General features: G+C 58.2%; 1 protein-coding gene across 5 annotated transcripts; it reads left to right on the top strand.

Moving 5' to 3' along the window:
• Window positions 1–264: 264 nt before the first annotated feature.
• On the top strand, window positions 265–14209 carry ZBED4 (zinc finger BED-type containing 4). Of its 5 annotated transcripts, none has more exons than XM_053661793.1 (2): window positions 265–347; window positions 9175–14209. In XM_053661793.1, exon 2 carries the CDS (start codon window positions 9511–9513, stop codon window positions 13009–13011), a length of 3501 nt encoding a protein of 1166 aa, XP_053517768.1. In that variant the 5' UTR covers window positions 265–347; window positions 9175–9510; the 3' UTR covers window positions 13012–14209. The 5 variants fall into 5 exon arrangements, with proteins under 5 accessions (XP_053517768.1, XP_053517769.1, XP_037016300.2 ...); XM_053661794.1 differs by lacking the exon at window positions 265–347 and adding an exon at window positions 596–644; XM_037160405.2 differs by lacking the exon at window positions 265–347 and adding an exon at window positions 989–1135.
• The last annotated feature ends 1098 nt before the right edge of the window (window positions 14210–15307 follow it).

Below are 15307 nucleotides of genomic sequence, written 5' to 3'. Positions count from 1 at the left end.
CAATTCACCCTGCAGAAATTAGTTGGCATGCCCAGAAATGTGCATCAGGAAACTGGACATTGCACATCCGGACTTCTCACAGACGCTGAAAGGGGGCCGACGTTCCATGTGGTCAGAACCTGCTGCCGCTGGGCCTTCCCACCCGAGCTGCTGGCTGCTCGGAAGCCACAGCCAGCCACCCGAAGGCCTCCGGGCTGCCGGCCACCGCAGTGTGCGGTCCTTTTCCACGGCACATACAGGGATTGAGTTTTAATCCCTGCTCTACAGAGAACCAGACCGCGCAGGGAAGCACCTCATCGCCTTCAGGGCCCGTGGGCAAGAAGCAGGGCACTCAGTGCCGTTTCCGGGTAAGCCCGCCTCCAGGCGCCGGTTCTCGCCACTCAGGGCGCGCGGGGCACCAGGTCGCTCACAGGGGGGCTTCCCGCCCCCACCGCTCGGGCGCTCCGAGGCACGGCGGATGTAGTGCCGGTCCCGCGGCCCGGAACGCGCGAACGGACCACGCCTGGCACACCTAGCGCACCTGCTGGCTAAGCCTAGCGCCAGGCTGCGCCGCCAGGGCCCAGGGACCCTCCACCTGGGACACAGAAGCTTGGAGACAGCAGAGTATGGTCAGTCCTGCCGGGGCAGGGACCTGAACCTGAGTGGTAAGTCCGGTCCGCACGGGGTCGGAGCTGAGTCTCTGAGCACTGAGCCCTCCTAGACGGAGAGGGACCAAAACGTGAACTTGCACCTGAGCAGTACGTTCAGCTCAACTTGAGGGCGGGGCTGGCGCGCACCGTCTGCGTCTGCGCAGTCTGCTGTCGGGCCTGCGCACCGCCGCTCCGGAAGTCTTTTGCGCAGGTTCTTGGAGCTGGGCGGAGCCAGAAGGAACGCGGCGAAAGAGCTCAGCTTTTTGTTAATGCGCTTGCGCACTTCGGCTCCGCCCACGGCCCCGCCTAGTGCCGCGCGGGGCCCTGGGAGGGGCGCAGCGTCCGGCGGCGTCGCGGGCGGGCGGGTGGCGGGCGTCGGAGGCGGCGGGAGGGGCTGTGGGGGCAGACAAAGCCGTGGCGGCTAATGAATGGAGGAAGGGCGTCCGCCCGCACCGTCCGTTGTCTGCACCTGGCGGGAGCCCCGCCGCCCGAGCCCGGCGCCTGCGGTGAGTGCGCGGCCGGAGCCGGCTCTGCCTCAGCCACTAGCTCTCGCGGGGACCCTGCCGTCGGGGCCGGGCTATGCCGGGGGTCGTGGCTGGGGTCGGAGGCAGGGCTGGGGGTCGGGGCTGGGGGTCGGAGCTGGGGTCTGTCGCCTCGGTGGCCAGGCCGTGGCCGCGCCCCCGCAATACCGTCTGCACTGGGCAAGGGCCGGCGTTGGCCGCGGGGCGGACGCGGCCTCTCGTGGCCTGAACCCCGCCCGGGCCGCCCACTGGGCCGCGACACCTCCAGCTCCGGGCCTGCCTCCCGTCCCAGCCCTGGCCCCGGCTGACAGCTGGCGAGCGGCGGGCCGGGCAAGCCAGCCGGCCGGCCGGATGGTCGCCACCGAGGCACGTTTTCCGGACAGCAGGATTTTGTGGACGAAACACCTGAAGTGGTAAAAGTTGGTGCAGTCCGCTCCGCCACCGGCGCGGGGACGACGGGGGCGGCTCCCGCGGAAGGAAGCGCTCCCATGGGTGCCGCAGGGAAGGGTGAGCACGCGAGGGTCTGTGTACGCGCGGCAAGTGTCCTTTCTGCAGAGGCCGGGCCGGGTGGTGAGCCGACCAGACGGAGATCGTCCGAGAAGAGCGGTTGTTGGGTGGGGGTCACCGCGCAGGCGGCTAGGGCGGCTCCTGCAGCCCGAGACAGGTGCTGATCGCCTGTCTTTCTCGAGGCACCTCGTCTTCTGCCCCCACAGCGAATTGCCTTACAAATTATGTTTCTTGGAACTTTTCGCTGGATGTATTTCACTTACACTGGCACTTCCAGGAAGAGCAACCAGGGGCCTTGTTTAAGTGTGTTTGGGAAGCAGATGAGACGAGATCACTATCAGAATGTGCTTTTGAGATTCTCCAGTTATTGTATTTGTTTCTGGATGTGACTGTTCAGACTTAACCAGTAAAATAGCAAATCCCTCAGCACGATATCAGATGTTCTTCCAATGGCAGCTGTTTTTCTAGGCCCCAGTAAACCTGGTCACCTGTATGTTGTCTTTTCCCCTTTTCCTGTGACCACACCGCCCCATGGCGTCAGAGCTGCCAGCCTCCACCGCCCCTCTGCGTTTTCATGGCCTTTGGGTGACTTTCAGTGGACACAGCGCCACCCCCACCCCCACCCCCCTCCTCAGTGAAACAAGTGCCTGCCACGCTGGGCCTTCAGGAGAAGCTTCTGTTGGCAATTCTTGTGCTTGTAAAAAATGGGAAGTAGGTCTGTTTTGAATGACTTCAGAGCGTATCGTTCTTAAAAAATGCACTTCAGACTTGACTGAGGCCAGCTTGCTGCCTGAAACCAGGGCAGCCTGTGGCTTTCTGTAGAGAAAGACTAATTTTTTGGTATTTTCGCTATAATGTGGTGATGAAATTAGGAGACTAGGAAGGACGGAGTAGTTTTCTCTGTCTGTTGCTGTGAGTAAGCCAGATTTGAATTGTGAGCTACGTTCAGCTACTGGAGAAAGGCACCTCGGGAGAGGAAACTGCTCACGAGGAGCCTGACTGTGAACTTGGAGGGGTTCCCCTGGGGTGCCCATGAGGGGCACGCCATCTGCAGTCCTTGGAGTCCATCTGCTCGAGGGGGCTTCCGTGTCCTCGGGGAGAGCCTTGTGGCGAGTTGGGGGGATTCTGTGAGTCTTCGGAGGACACCATTCACTTACATTGAAGGAGAGCACAGATGTCTAGTCCACCTGACAGGTGGTCACCGGGCAGCGCCAAACACACGCGTGCTCCAGTTAAGTCCTGCACGCGGGCACTCTGAGGAGGTTCGTGCACAACTCAGGCTGCGCCAAGAATGTCCGGAGCCTTCGGAGAAGTGTGTAGGTGAGTCACCGGGTTGCAGTCTGAAGTCTGCGGAGCTGCTGCCTCTCGGTGCGTACTTGGTGGACGGACGTGTTGCCCGCGTTGCCCGCTGTGCCCCTCCAGGGTTCCGCACCTGCAGGAAAGGCCTTGTGGGAAAGCAGTATTCCTGCTGACGTGTTCTTGGTGCTTAGGCCTGTGACGCCGGCGTGGTTTCTGTTCTGTACGTGGACGGGCCTCCTTCACTGTCAAGACTCCCTGAACAACGTGGTGTCACGATTGTTCCCGCTGTGTTGGGTGTCTCAAGGGCTCCAGAGGTGACCTGGGGTTTCCGTGGGTGTGGCGAGGTGTGTGCAGACGCAGTGGACTCTGGAACAGCAGGGTCTTGGAGTGGGAGCGTCCGCTTATTCGTGAGTTTCTTTCAGTAACTTCTGTAAGTTGCTCTCCCTTCCTCATGGTTTTCTTGGCATTTTCTGTCCTCTACTGTGAGAATACGGTGTATAAAGACATGAACGAAGTAGGTGTTAGTGGGTTGTTTATATTACCGATGGCACTTCTGGTCAGCAGTAGGATATGAGTCCCCCATTTAGGGGGAATCCAAAGTTATTTGTGATTTTTTGACGGGGGGGGGGGCACGTGGTGCCCCTAGCGCCGCATTATTCAAGAGTCATCTGTACTTTGTCCCTCAGGTAAGGGACTCGAGTGTCCGCAGATTGCGTTATCCAAGGCGGATTCTGGAGCCCATGCCCCAGAGCATGAGGGCCGACCGGGTGTGTGTATACTCGGCTCCCTGCCCTGCCCAGCATTCGGAGAGAGGGCAGACGGGAAGGTGGAGCCGTGGGCGTGGGCGGGGCAGCGATCCCGGTCAGTGCGACCCTCCTCTGTGCCCGTGCTGGCTGTTTTCTCTTGTCTGGTCCTCCTTCAGTCCGACTTCCTTCTCCTTCCTTGTGACGACCCCTGAGAGAAGATCCGAGTGGACAAGTGACCGAGGCCCCATGGGGCCAGGAGCCTCCCTCGAGTCAGGCCAAGGCCCGCCCGCTCTCCATTGCCTGTGTTCAGTCTCCTTCTGAGTGTCTCTGCACAAAATGCACAGTCTCAGAGCCAGCGGCTTTCAGTCTTCTCGTTGCTCTTGGATTTCTAAGGCACTGCTCGAATGTCAGGACTCGAGGACATGAGCTGTGGGAATCCACTTTTCTTATGTTCTGTGTTTTACTGAATTTAGCTGCGTGAGAAGTCAGAGAGCCTCCGGTGCACTCCTACCTGCCCTCCTTCCTAACTTCCGGCCCCCCGCACTTCCAGGTCCCCAGCCCTCAGCGTCCCTGTCTTCGTCCTTCACCCCCTTTTTTTCTCACGTGAGATTGGTGGTTTTTTTATTTGAGAGAGAAAGAAACACTGATGTGAGAGAGGAACGTTGGCAGGTGGCTTCCCGTGCGTGCCTGGCAATCACACGCACGGCCGAGGTTATCTGCCCTGACCAGGAATGACCCCACAACCTGAATTGTTGGGGGGTTTTAATTTTATTTATTTATTTTTAGAGAGGAGAAGGAAGGGGGAAATAGAGAAACATCGGTATGTGGTTGTCCCTCACACGCCCCCTACTGGGGACCTGGCCTGCAACCCAGGCCTGTGCCCTGACCAGAAATTGAACTGGTGGCCCTTTGGTTCACAGGCGGGAGCTCAATCCACTGAGCCACACCAGCCAGGGCTGACCCCCAACCTTTTTTTTTTTTTTAATCCTCACATAAAGACATGCTGGTTGATTTTATAGAGAAGGGAAAGGGAGGTAGAGAGAGGGGGAGGGAAACATCAATCGGTTGCCTCTTGTATCGTCCCCAACGGGGACAGATCCAGCAACCTAGACACGTTAGACACGTATCCTGACAGGGAATCGAACTGGCAGCCTTTCAGTTCGAAGGACGAAGGTCTCAGGAACAATGCCCAGTCTACTGGGCCACACCAGCCAGCAAGTTTTTTAACTTTAATGTGGCCTGATTTATCCATCTTCCCTCAACGATCAGCCCTCTTTGGGTTTAAACCAAGCTTACAAGGATATTTTCCTGTATTCTTCACCGTTTTTCCTCCAGTGGACCATCTGCAAGGAGTTGACTTGGGGGTGGCATGCGCTGGGGGTCACGGGCGCCACTCCGTCCGCACGTCTTGTCCTGCAGCACTCGTCTGAAAGACGCTCCTCACTGCCCTGCAGCGCCTCGGGCGGCGCTGCGTCCTAGACGCAGCATCCTAGGCACTGCTCCTGGACGCCCCCGTCCGCGGTTGGTCCACTGGTCCCTCGCACCAGAATCCCTTCCTTAGTGTAGTTTCAGGAGGGTTTCTATTAAAGCTTCCTTCCTCTGAAGAACAGCAGGTACAGAAACTGCACGGAATCAGTGCATAGCTTGAAGAATTAGAAGGTGGATGCTCTTGTTACCATCGCCTGGGCCAGGAATCCACACGGGCTCTGCAGAGTCCTGCCCCCATCGGGCCTCCTCCCTCCTTGCGGACAGAAGTAACCGCTGACCTCCCTTCACTGGCAGTTCCTCTCCGACTTTTCCTCACAGTTTCACGTCCGAATAGCGAAGCGTTGCCTGTCGGTGTGACACTGCAGTCTCTTGTCATCTCCCCCACTTCCCGGAGACCCAGATTTCGCCGATCACGGTCCCCAGCCCGTGTGAAGGGTTCCTGTGACCTCGGTTCCCTGTGTGTCGGTCACTGGCTCTGGAACTTGGTCAGATTCAGGTCTGACCTCTGGTCAGTCTCCTCCATGGTGGGGGGTGCTCCATCGGGGGGTGCAGAGGTGTGGCCTCTTTCCACGCTGGCTGGCAGGCAGCACAGGCGAGCTGCGGGTTGACGCCCGCCCGGAGGAGTGGGGAGGGTGGGGCCCTGGTTGGGGCCGGTGAGGGCAGTGGGCCCTGGGCTTCCGCGGGTTCTGCAGTTCGCATGCGCATGAGGGAGGCTGGAGATCTGGAGACCGGTGCTTGATTCTCTATCGGTTTTCAAAATAATAATTTTTATCATCTTCCAAAGTGACCGATTTTTTTTTTTTGTTACGAACTCACAGATTTAAATGTGTCGGATGAGTTCTAAGGTGATTTCGGGCCTTTTTATGTGCAAATTGTCCATTTTTGGACGGTGGGGGCCTTTACAAATTGGTTCCTGGACCCTTTGACAAAACTCTGGGGCCCTTTCCAGGGCTCCTCGCTCCCCGGTGCTCCAGCGTGTCCCACAGGCACCTGCGCCCCCCGCCGCTGGGCGGAGACCGCCTGTGGGGGGCGGGGTCATCGTTCCCGGGTGTTCGCAGCGAACAGAGCTAGGTTTGCACCCGCAGGGCAGCACGTCTGTCTGACCTCTCGAGTCCCACGTCTCCCGTCGCTGTGGGCGTGGGTTCTCCAGGACGTGGAAACGAGACCCAGACTGTCCCTGCTCACTTCCCTCGCTCGTGCTGCGCAGTCTCAGAATCGCAGTGGCAGTGCAGCCACCACTGGTGTCATTTCGAAAACCAGGTAAAATGCGCTTTGGGGAGACTTCCCCGTGCTCCCAGCCTCTGCTCTGTGGCGTTCGCCCACGGTCCTTCACTCTGTCTCCGTGCGGCGGCCGCGAGGACACTCGGTGCGCGCACCCCGTCCTGGGAGGGGGGGGCGGGGGTGTGTGTTTACTTAGAGAGAAAGAGACCGACCCACAGACCGACCAGAAAAAGTCCAACTGTTGTTAATACAACGAATGAGAGGGCCTGTGTGACACGGGTGTGACCAAGGGGAGGGGACTGGAACGCGCGTGTGCACGAACAGTGACGGCTTCACTGCACTGTCAGTGCAGGGCGGGGTAGATGCACTGAGCGAGAGCGTGCGCTGTGTGGCCGTCACAGTCGAGATGAGCGCGCAGAGCAGCGAGTCTGCGTCTGATTTTGCGTTAGGCTTGAACATTCCTGCGTGGAAACTCTTCAGACCACTCAGAAGGCTGCGGCCGTGGGCACCTGGTCATCTTGACAACGTGCCTCCTCGTGCATCACGTCCCGTGGAGTTTTTGGCAAAGCTTCCGACTACCCAGTGACTCAGCCCCCTACAGCCCAGATTTGTTTCTCTACAACGTCTGGCTTTACCCAAAACTAAAATCAGGGTGAAAGGGAAGAGGTTCAAGGCCATCAGTGAGATTCGGGAAAATGCAACGGGGCAGCTGATGGTGGCGGGGAGAACCAAGGTGCCATCTTCAAAGGGGACTGAGGCGTCATTGTCCTGTGTACAGTGTTTCTCATATCTTGTATCTCCTTTAATAAATGATGCTTTTTTGTATTGCATGGCTGGAAACTTTCTAGACAGACCTTATGTCTGGCTATCTCTGTACATGTACATATGTATGAAAACATATTATTCCACATTGGGTAGAACTGACGTGCTGCGCAACTCGGTGCACGAGCATGCGTGTGCGCTCACACGCTGTGTGCTGTCTGGCAGCAGCGTCTTGGGTGGGCTGGGCTCTCTCCTGTGTGGGGCTCGGGCGGCCCCGTGCTCTGCGCACGGGTCTGGGCACAGGCCGTGACGCCGGCACCACTTCTGGCAACAGTTCATCCTTGGGTGTCCGGTGCCTCTCAGGGACCTCGCCCAGGCTGTGCTGGCCCTGGACAGGCAGGAGGTGGCCAGGGTACTCTGTCCGCCCGGCTGCTGGGGTCCGGGGCCCGCCTCCTGCCGGCTGCTGGTGAGGAGCAGGCGTCGGGGCCCAGCGGGGCAGCCACCGTCTGCTCCGGGACCCTGGCCCCCACAGCCAGGCGTGCGCTCTTCCTTCCCATTTTCTCTCCTTGCCCTCTGCCCTGGATTTTAAATGGATTGTGAGTCTGCTGAGCCAAAGACACAAACCCGTTTTTTGTCCCCACTGCTTGGCATTCTGGTTTTGGCTTATGTGGAGTTTTGGGTCTTTATATTCTGCTTGTATTTATATTAAACCTCCACCGGCGTTAGAATAAGGAAAAACAAGATTTTTGTAGGTCTTGTAAGTCTACTTATGTTACAGTGAGCGCCCTCTCCCTGGTGTACCTGCTTCCAAATGGCCAAGAACGGGTTTTTTTTTTGTTGTTTTTTTTAATATTTTATTTATTTATCTTTATAGGGGAAGGGAAGGAGAGAGGGAGAGAAACATCAATGTATGGTTGCCTTTTGTGCATCCTCTGCTGGGAAACTAGCCTGCAGGGAACTGGTCTACAACCCAGGCATGTGCCCTGACTAGGAATCGAACCGCGATTGTCTGGTTCGCAGGCCCGCGCTCAATCCACTGAGCTACACCAGCCAGGGCCAGGTTTTTGTTGTTCTGCACCTTTGCGTTAACTGCTCCACCCCGCCTCTCCCCTGCCCTGCCCTCCCCGTCACGCTTCACATCTCAGGTCATCGCGGCCACCCCTGCCTGCGCCTGCCCCTGCCCTGCGTTGGCCCTGGTCCCACACATCCTGATCGGTCATCACGGTGCGGGTCACAGCTGCTGAGGACGGCTGCTCCCTGCAGGGTTGACTCCGCTCGAGTCGGGCAGGACTCACCTCCGTTCCGGGATGCAGGGACCTCATCTTCTCTAGGACTTTCAGTGTTGAGTCTGTGCCTTGGTGACTTCAGAGGTCACTGCAGGCTTGGTATTCCTCATTGTTTATGTGTCAGGTTTGTTTGTTTTTAAGGTTTTATTTATCTCTAGAGAGGAAGGGAAGGAGAGAGGGAGAGAAACATCAATGGATGGTTGCCTCTCATGCGTCCCCCTGCTGGGAACTGGCTGCAGCCCAGGCACGTGCCCCAACTGGGAATCGAACCTCGGTTGTTTGGTTCACAGGCCCGTGCTCAATCCACTGAGCTACACCGGCCAGGGCTGTTTTTATGCCAGGTTGGAATGAAATTGACTTCAGGGAGTTCAGTTCTGCCGATTGTAACAGCACCAGGTGCCTGCAGGAGGCATCTTTGGTGGTGGGGGCACCCACTCCACACCCACTCTCGACCAGACTGACCTCTGTGCTGTTAAGGGGGTTTTCCCAGTCATTTCAACTTACATTCTCGTCTTCATTTGTATTCTAACTTATTTTGTAGTGTTAGTGTATTTTAATTATATGTAAGTAGAATCTACAAAGGTCAAGGAACGAGTTTTTCTTAATTTACCATTACAGAATTTTATTTTATGCCTCTTGAGGCTGATCTGTCCCCGGGACTGCAGGTTTGGCGTGTGGTCCAGTGAAGTGCCTGACCTGACTCCGTCTTTTGTAGGTGATGCAGGAGGACCGGCAACATGGCAGCGGTCCTGCCCCCAGGACCACGGGGAGGTCTGCGCGGGACGAGCCGGTGTCGGCGCCACCGAGCACTTGGTAGAACTCCCGGGAGGCGGTGGCCTGGGCCTGCACCCTGACAGGATGTGCCCACGAGTTACAGCCTCCACGTCCAGGCCAGACGTGTGATAGCCATATTCATAAACGTCCCGAAAGGTGCAGTCACCTCGAAAACACTGAAGATAATCACGTCTGGGGATGCAGACGAGTGTTCGCATTTTTTTACCCAAACACACAGATCAACACGATGACACAGCCAGAATAGTTATGGTCCGTTATGGAGAGTGGCCAGGAAATCCATCCCAAAGGGGACGGTGATTTTGCTTCAGAAAAAATAAATATTAAAATAGAAAAGGAAGATGACGATCAAGTTCCGAATTGCAATTCGGAAAGAATGGATTTTAAAATTGCACAAGAGGACAGGAAAGCAGCCGACAGTGGTGACGAACAGGCAGCGGCCAGAGAAGCCAGCTACAGCCGTAGGCCCCCAGGGAAGTACTTCCCCGCTGACCCCGAGGATGACTACGGGGCCCTCTTCTCGCAGTACAGCAGCACCCTGTACGACGTGGCCATGGAGGCCGTGACGCAGAGCCTGCTGTCCACCCGCAGCATGAGCTCCAGGAAGAAGTCTCCGGCCTGGAAGCACTTCTTCATCTCCCCGCGGGACAGCACGAAGGCCGTGTGTGTGTACTGCATGAAAGAGTTCAGCCGGGGCAAGAACGAGAAGGACCTGAGCACCAGCTGCCTCATGCGGCACGTGAGGAGGGCGCACCCCAGCGCGCTCATCCGCGAGGACGGCAGCGTGTCCACCCTGGCGACCCTCTCGGCCCCTGCCCTGCTGCTCCCGGCACAGCCTGCCCGCGTCTCCGACGCGGGCTCCACCGCGTCGCCCGGCAGGCCTGTTCAGAAGACCGCCTCCAAGATCCCCTCTCCCGATCGGGCGACAGAAGCGTCTGTGTCTGTCCCGTCTTCCAAAGAGGTCCGCTCCGACTCGCCCGTCCCTGAGGGATACGCCAGGGACGAACCCCACGCGGGGCCCCCTCCAGCCGTCCCTGCGCCCCCCTGTGACGACGCTGCGGAGAACGGGTTGGAGAAGAGCCTGCCGCCTCCGAAGAGCACCTCCGGGTCCCGCAGGTGGTCCGCGGTGTGGAAGCACTTCTACCTGTCCCCCCTGGACAGCTCCAAGGCCGTGTGCGTCCACTGCATGAACGAGTTCAGCAGGGGCAAGAACGGCAAGGACCTGGGCACCAGCTGCCTCATCCGGCACATGTGGCGGGCGCACCGTGCCATCGTGCTCCAGGAGAAGAGCGGGGGCGCGGGCGTGCCACCCCCTCACGCGGCGACCCCCACCCTGCTGCCCGCTCTCCCGCCTCCTGAGGGAGACCCGAGGGCTCTGTCCTCGTCACCAGGGAAGCCGGTCAAGGAGTCCTTCCTGACGTCTTGTCCCCCTGACCGGCCGACAGAGGGCACGCCAGCACGGGTGAACCCTGGGGACGCACTGACGGAAGAGTCTGTGCTGTCCTCCTCCGATGACATTGGCGAGGCCTCGCTGGTGTCCTCTCCTGAGAAGCAGCCGGGTGACGGGTCGAGCCTCCCCATGTTCGAGTCTGGTGCTATATTCCAACAGAACAAAAAGGTGATGAGGAGGCTGAAGTCGGAGGTTTGGCATCACTTCTCGCTGGCCCCCACGGACAGTCTGAAGGCTGTGTGCAGGCACTGCGGTTGTGTCATCAGCCGGGGGAAGAAGGGTGACGTGGGCACCAGCTGTTTGATGAGACATCTCTACCGGCGCCACCCAGAAGTTGTCGGGAACCAGAAGGGCTTTCTGGGGGACACTTTGGCTTCCACAGAAAGTTCCTCCTCCAGATTAACTGACTTAGCAACAGCGGTCCCCAGAAACAGTCCAGTTCTGGTTCCCGTTCACAGCAAGAAGACCTCCAAGCTGTGGAACCATTTCTCCGTCTGCTCCGCAGACCCCACTAAAGTCGCCTGCCTGCACTGTGGCCGGACGATAAGCAGGGGGAAGAAGCCCACGAACCTGGGCACCAGCTGTCTTCTCAGGCACCTACAGAGGTTCCACGGCAGTGTGCTGACGACCGACGTCCCCCAGTCCACGCCACCGCCGCCGCTGGGTGTCCGTGTGCCCCCGAGTGCAGAACTGTCAGGAACTGCCTCCTTCGATGACACCGATGAGAAGTTCTATGATTCTCATCCAGTTGCCAAAAAGATAACAAGTCTCATAGCTGAAATGATTGCACTTGACCTCCAGCCATACTCTCTTGTAGACAACGTTGGCTTTAACAGGCTGCTCGCATACTTGAAACCTCAGTACTCTTTGCCCCCGCCCTCCTACTTCTCCAGGACCGCCATCCCAGGAATGTACGATAATGTGAAAGAGATCATCGTGTCACACCTGAAGGAGGCAGAGAGCGGCGTGGTCCACTTCACGTCCGGAATCTGGATGAGTAACCAGACCCGGGAGTACCTGACGCTCACCGCTCACTGGGTCACCTTCGGCTCCTCGGTCCGGCCGCACTGTGAGGACCACCACTGTTCGGCGCTGTTGGACGTGTCACAGATGGACTGTGACTACAGCAGCAGCAGCATTCAGAAGCAGCTGGAGTGTTGGTGGGAGGCCTGGGTGACGTCCACCGGCCTTCAGGTCGGCATCACGGTGACCGACAACCCCAGCATAGGGAAGACGCTGAATGAAGGGGAGCACTCCAGCGTGCAGTGCTTCAGCCACACGGTGAACCTCATGGTCAACGAGGCCATTAAGAGCCAGCGAATGGTCCAGAACCTGCTGAGCATCGCTCGGAAGGTGTGTGAGCGGGTGCTGCGGTCACACAGAGCGAAGGAGAAGCTGGCGGAGCTGCAGAAGGAGTACGAGCTGCCGCCGCACCACCTCGTCCAGGACGTCCCGTCCAGGTGGAGCACCTCGCTGCGCATGCTCGAGCGGCTCATCGAGCAGAGGAGGGCGGTGGACGAGGTGTCCGTGGAGTGTAACTTCCGGGAGCTGATCAGCTGTGACCAGTGGGAGGTCATGCAGTCCGTGTGCCACGCGCTGAAGCCCTTCGATGCCGCGAGCCGGGAGATGAGCAGCCACGTGTCCACGCTCAGCCAGGTCATCCCCATGATCCACATCCTGACCAGGAGGGTGGAGATGCTGTTCGAGGAGACCATGGGCATCGACACCATGCTGAAGTCTCTGAAGGAAGCCATGGTGAGCCGGCTGTCTGCCACCCTCCACGACCCCAGGTACGTCTTTGCCACACTGCTGGACCCCCGCTACAAAGCCTCCCTGTTCTCCGAGGAGGAGGCCGAGCAGTACAAGCACGACTTGATCAGGGAACTGGAAATGCTGAACTCTACCTCAGAGGACGTGCCCGTCCCCAACGGGTGCGATCCGGACTCTCCGCCCAGAGACTCCAGTGGGGCCGAGAGCCTGTGGTCCCTCATGGCCAAGATGAAAAAGACAGACGCGAGAGAAAGGGCGAAGGCGCCCGAGGCCATGGTGCTCGCCTACCTGGGGGAGGAGGTGCTGGAGCACAGCTGCAGCCCGCTCACCTACTGGAACCTGAAGAGGGCGGCCTGGCCCGGCCTGGCAGCCTTGGCCGTCAGGTTCCTGGGCTGCCCCCCCAGCACCGTCCCTTCGGAAAGGCTGTTCAGCACCCCCACCGAGAACGGCGGCTTCGGCCAGTCCAGGCTTCTGATGGAACATTTTGAAAAACTTATCTTTTTAAAAGTGAACCTTCCTTTAATATACTTTCAGTATTGAAGTCACCACGGAGCCACGGGCTGCAGACGATGTCGCTCACCGGGCACCAGCTGCGGCCGGGCGGGCGGGCCCATGCCGAGCGCCCCTCCCAGACCCGCCGCAGCGTCTCCATGTGCCTTACTCCTCGTTCTTCAGGCCGGGTACATGGCGTGTTTCTTAAGAAGCCACTAGAAATAGCCAGTCTTGTCAATGATGAAATACGATGATTAAGTTTTAATCTGTAACTGTAAAGTTTTTTAAAAGCTGGGGGTAGTGACTTGTTTTACTAGAATGATATAGAAGATGTAAACAGTTTTATTCTGTACTTTTTTATTATGTAAAAACCACAAATCAGGTACTGTATTTTAGTGAAAAATTGTTTTGACTAGAACAAAACAGCCTTCATGGCTGTCCAGCAAAGGCTGCGAATCGGAGGTGGAGCTGAGCCGTCCGACCGAGCGGCGCTCCCTGCAGCTGTGCTGTGCCCGGGCTGCGGACTGTCCGGGAAGGCGCCCTCACCGCAGCGGAGGTGCGGGGAGGCGGCTGGACTGGTGTGCCTCGTGCAGCGCGGGTTACACGGCAGTGGCCCAGGAGAGCGCCCATGTCCCCTCTCTGTCCGGGTCTCACGGCCAGTCAACTTGGAGGGCCCCCGACCGTGCGTAACGTGCTCCTCGCTGCCCGGCCTCCAGCCGGGTCGCCCGCCTCACGCTCACCGCGGTCCTGGTGACCGAGCCTCCACGCCTGCCCCGGTGTCTCTGCACTCTGAAGGGGTCTTTTGAAATTTGTGTAGATTCCCCCAATTCAATGAAATCACACATAAAATTCTTTTTAGAAGCGTTGGCTTATTAACAGGGAAGAAGATTGTTATATCACAGTTGTCAGAATAGCCTTAGGTGTCTAGGTTTTTATAACGGGGAAGACTCAGCCATCACGGGTGTTTTAGAATCCCGAGGACATCAGGATGAATTGTCGCTTGTCAGATTCTTTTAACAATAATGTGTCTCAGCGTTGTTGCTTCAGCAGCTACAGGAGGGTTCATTTGCTTATTTTATACCAATGAATCAGGCCAGGTGAAGCGGGTCACTCGTTGCCCCCGACCCTGTCCGAAAGTCATCAGAAATACTGTACCCATCAGTCTGACTTCGCATCACCTGTGTTTCAGTGTATTTATAAATGGTGGACTCAGTTTCTAAAATTAAAGTTTTTATTTGCAATTTTCTACTGTCAGAGGATACTGCCTTTTTATTCCTAGGATGACGACACAGCCGTCCTCTTTGGGGGCCGACATACATAGAAACCACGTCGTGCATTTGGGGTTTGGATTTTGGCTCCAGGGAGGACGTGGGGCGGGTGAAGGTGCGGGTCCTGCCACCGCCTTTGTGAGCGAGGCGCCGACTCGGGTTCAGAGCAGGAGCCCTGCCACTGCTGCTGCCCAGAGAGAAGAGCCGGGCACAGCCTTGCGGTTGCCTTGGCCACAGAGGCGCACGCCTGTGTGGCTGTGTGCACGCTCCCGAGGCCGGCTTCTGTTCCTGGCGCCCAGGGAGCTCCGATCAGGGGCATACACGAGTGGATCGTGCTGATGTGCTTTTTCCGTAACGTGGAGTACAGACCTCTCCAGTCTGGGGTTCAGGCCGCCCGCTCTGACCAGGCCTCGGAGGTGAGTGTCGGGCTCGTGGCCTTTTATCCGGCCGGGGCTGGTAGTGGCCCCCCCAAGGCCCAGTGCCTGGGCGGGTCAGCGCGTGTCCCTCTGGCCGGGAGCCCTGACCTGGGGAGCGTTCCCCTGAAAGGGCCACACACCTGGTTTGGGGCTTTCTCAGCGGTTCAGCTCTCGACTGCTCTTCTGCTTCCAGTTCACGTGGCACAAGCTAGGACTCCTCGTCCCTTAGGGTCCTGCAGGCCACACGAGGCGCTGTGTGAGGTCGTCTAGCTCCTGTCGGGGACAGGTGCTGGCGTCCTTTCCCACCTGTGTGTTCGTGCCTCAAGGGTTTGACTCAGGTTGGAACAGTAGGGGAGCGTTCGGCACGTGAGGACAGCGAGCTGCTGGACAGCACCGTGGCCCAGTTAATTCCAGTCCATCTGAGCTCCCAGCAGAGTAGCCGCTGCTCATCCCCACACCCAGCCAGGCGGCTGTGCACATGCCCATACACCGTGCCGTTGCCCGAGTGGGCACGAAGGACTGTGCCCTCCACGCAACAGGTCTGTGCCAACTGCTGCTTCTGGTCACAGAGGTGCAGACAGGTGGGCAGCGATGTTGCTACCCCTCCCCTCCCACTGAGTTGGCCTTATCCCCACGTCCACCACGCCCCCAACACCTCTA

Source organism: Artibeus jamaicensis, unplaced genomic scaffold, assembly GCF_021234435.1.
Source record: "Artibeus jamaicensis isolate MK-2021 breed Jamaican fruit bat unplaced genomic scaffold, CSHL_Jam_final contig_233, whole genome shotgun sequence".
NCBI classification, from domain to species: Eukaryota; Metazoa; Chordata; class Mammalia; order Chiroptera; family Phyllostomidae; genus Artibeus; species Artibeus jamaicensis.
The sequence above is the reverse complement of the archived record's forward strand: the minus strand, read 5'-3'. Positions and strand labels throughout refer to the sequence as shown.

What these genes read in the sequence shown, in the direction of transcription:
- ZBED4 (XM_053661793.1), top strand. Translation starts at nt 9,511, where the DNA reads ATGGAGAGTGGCCAGGAAATCCATCCCAAAGGGGACGGTGATTTTGCT.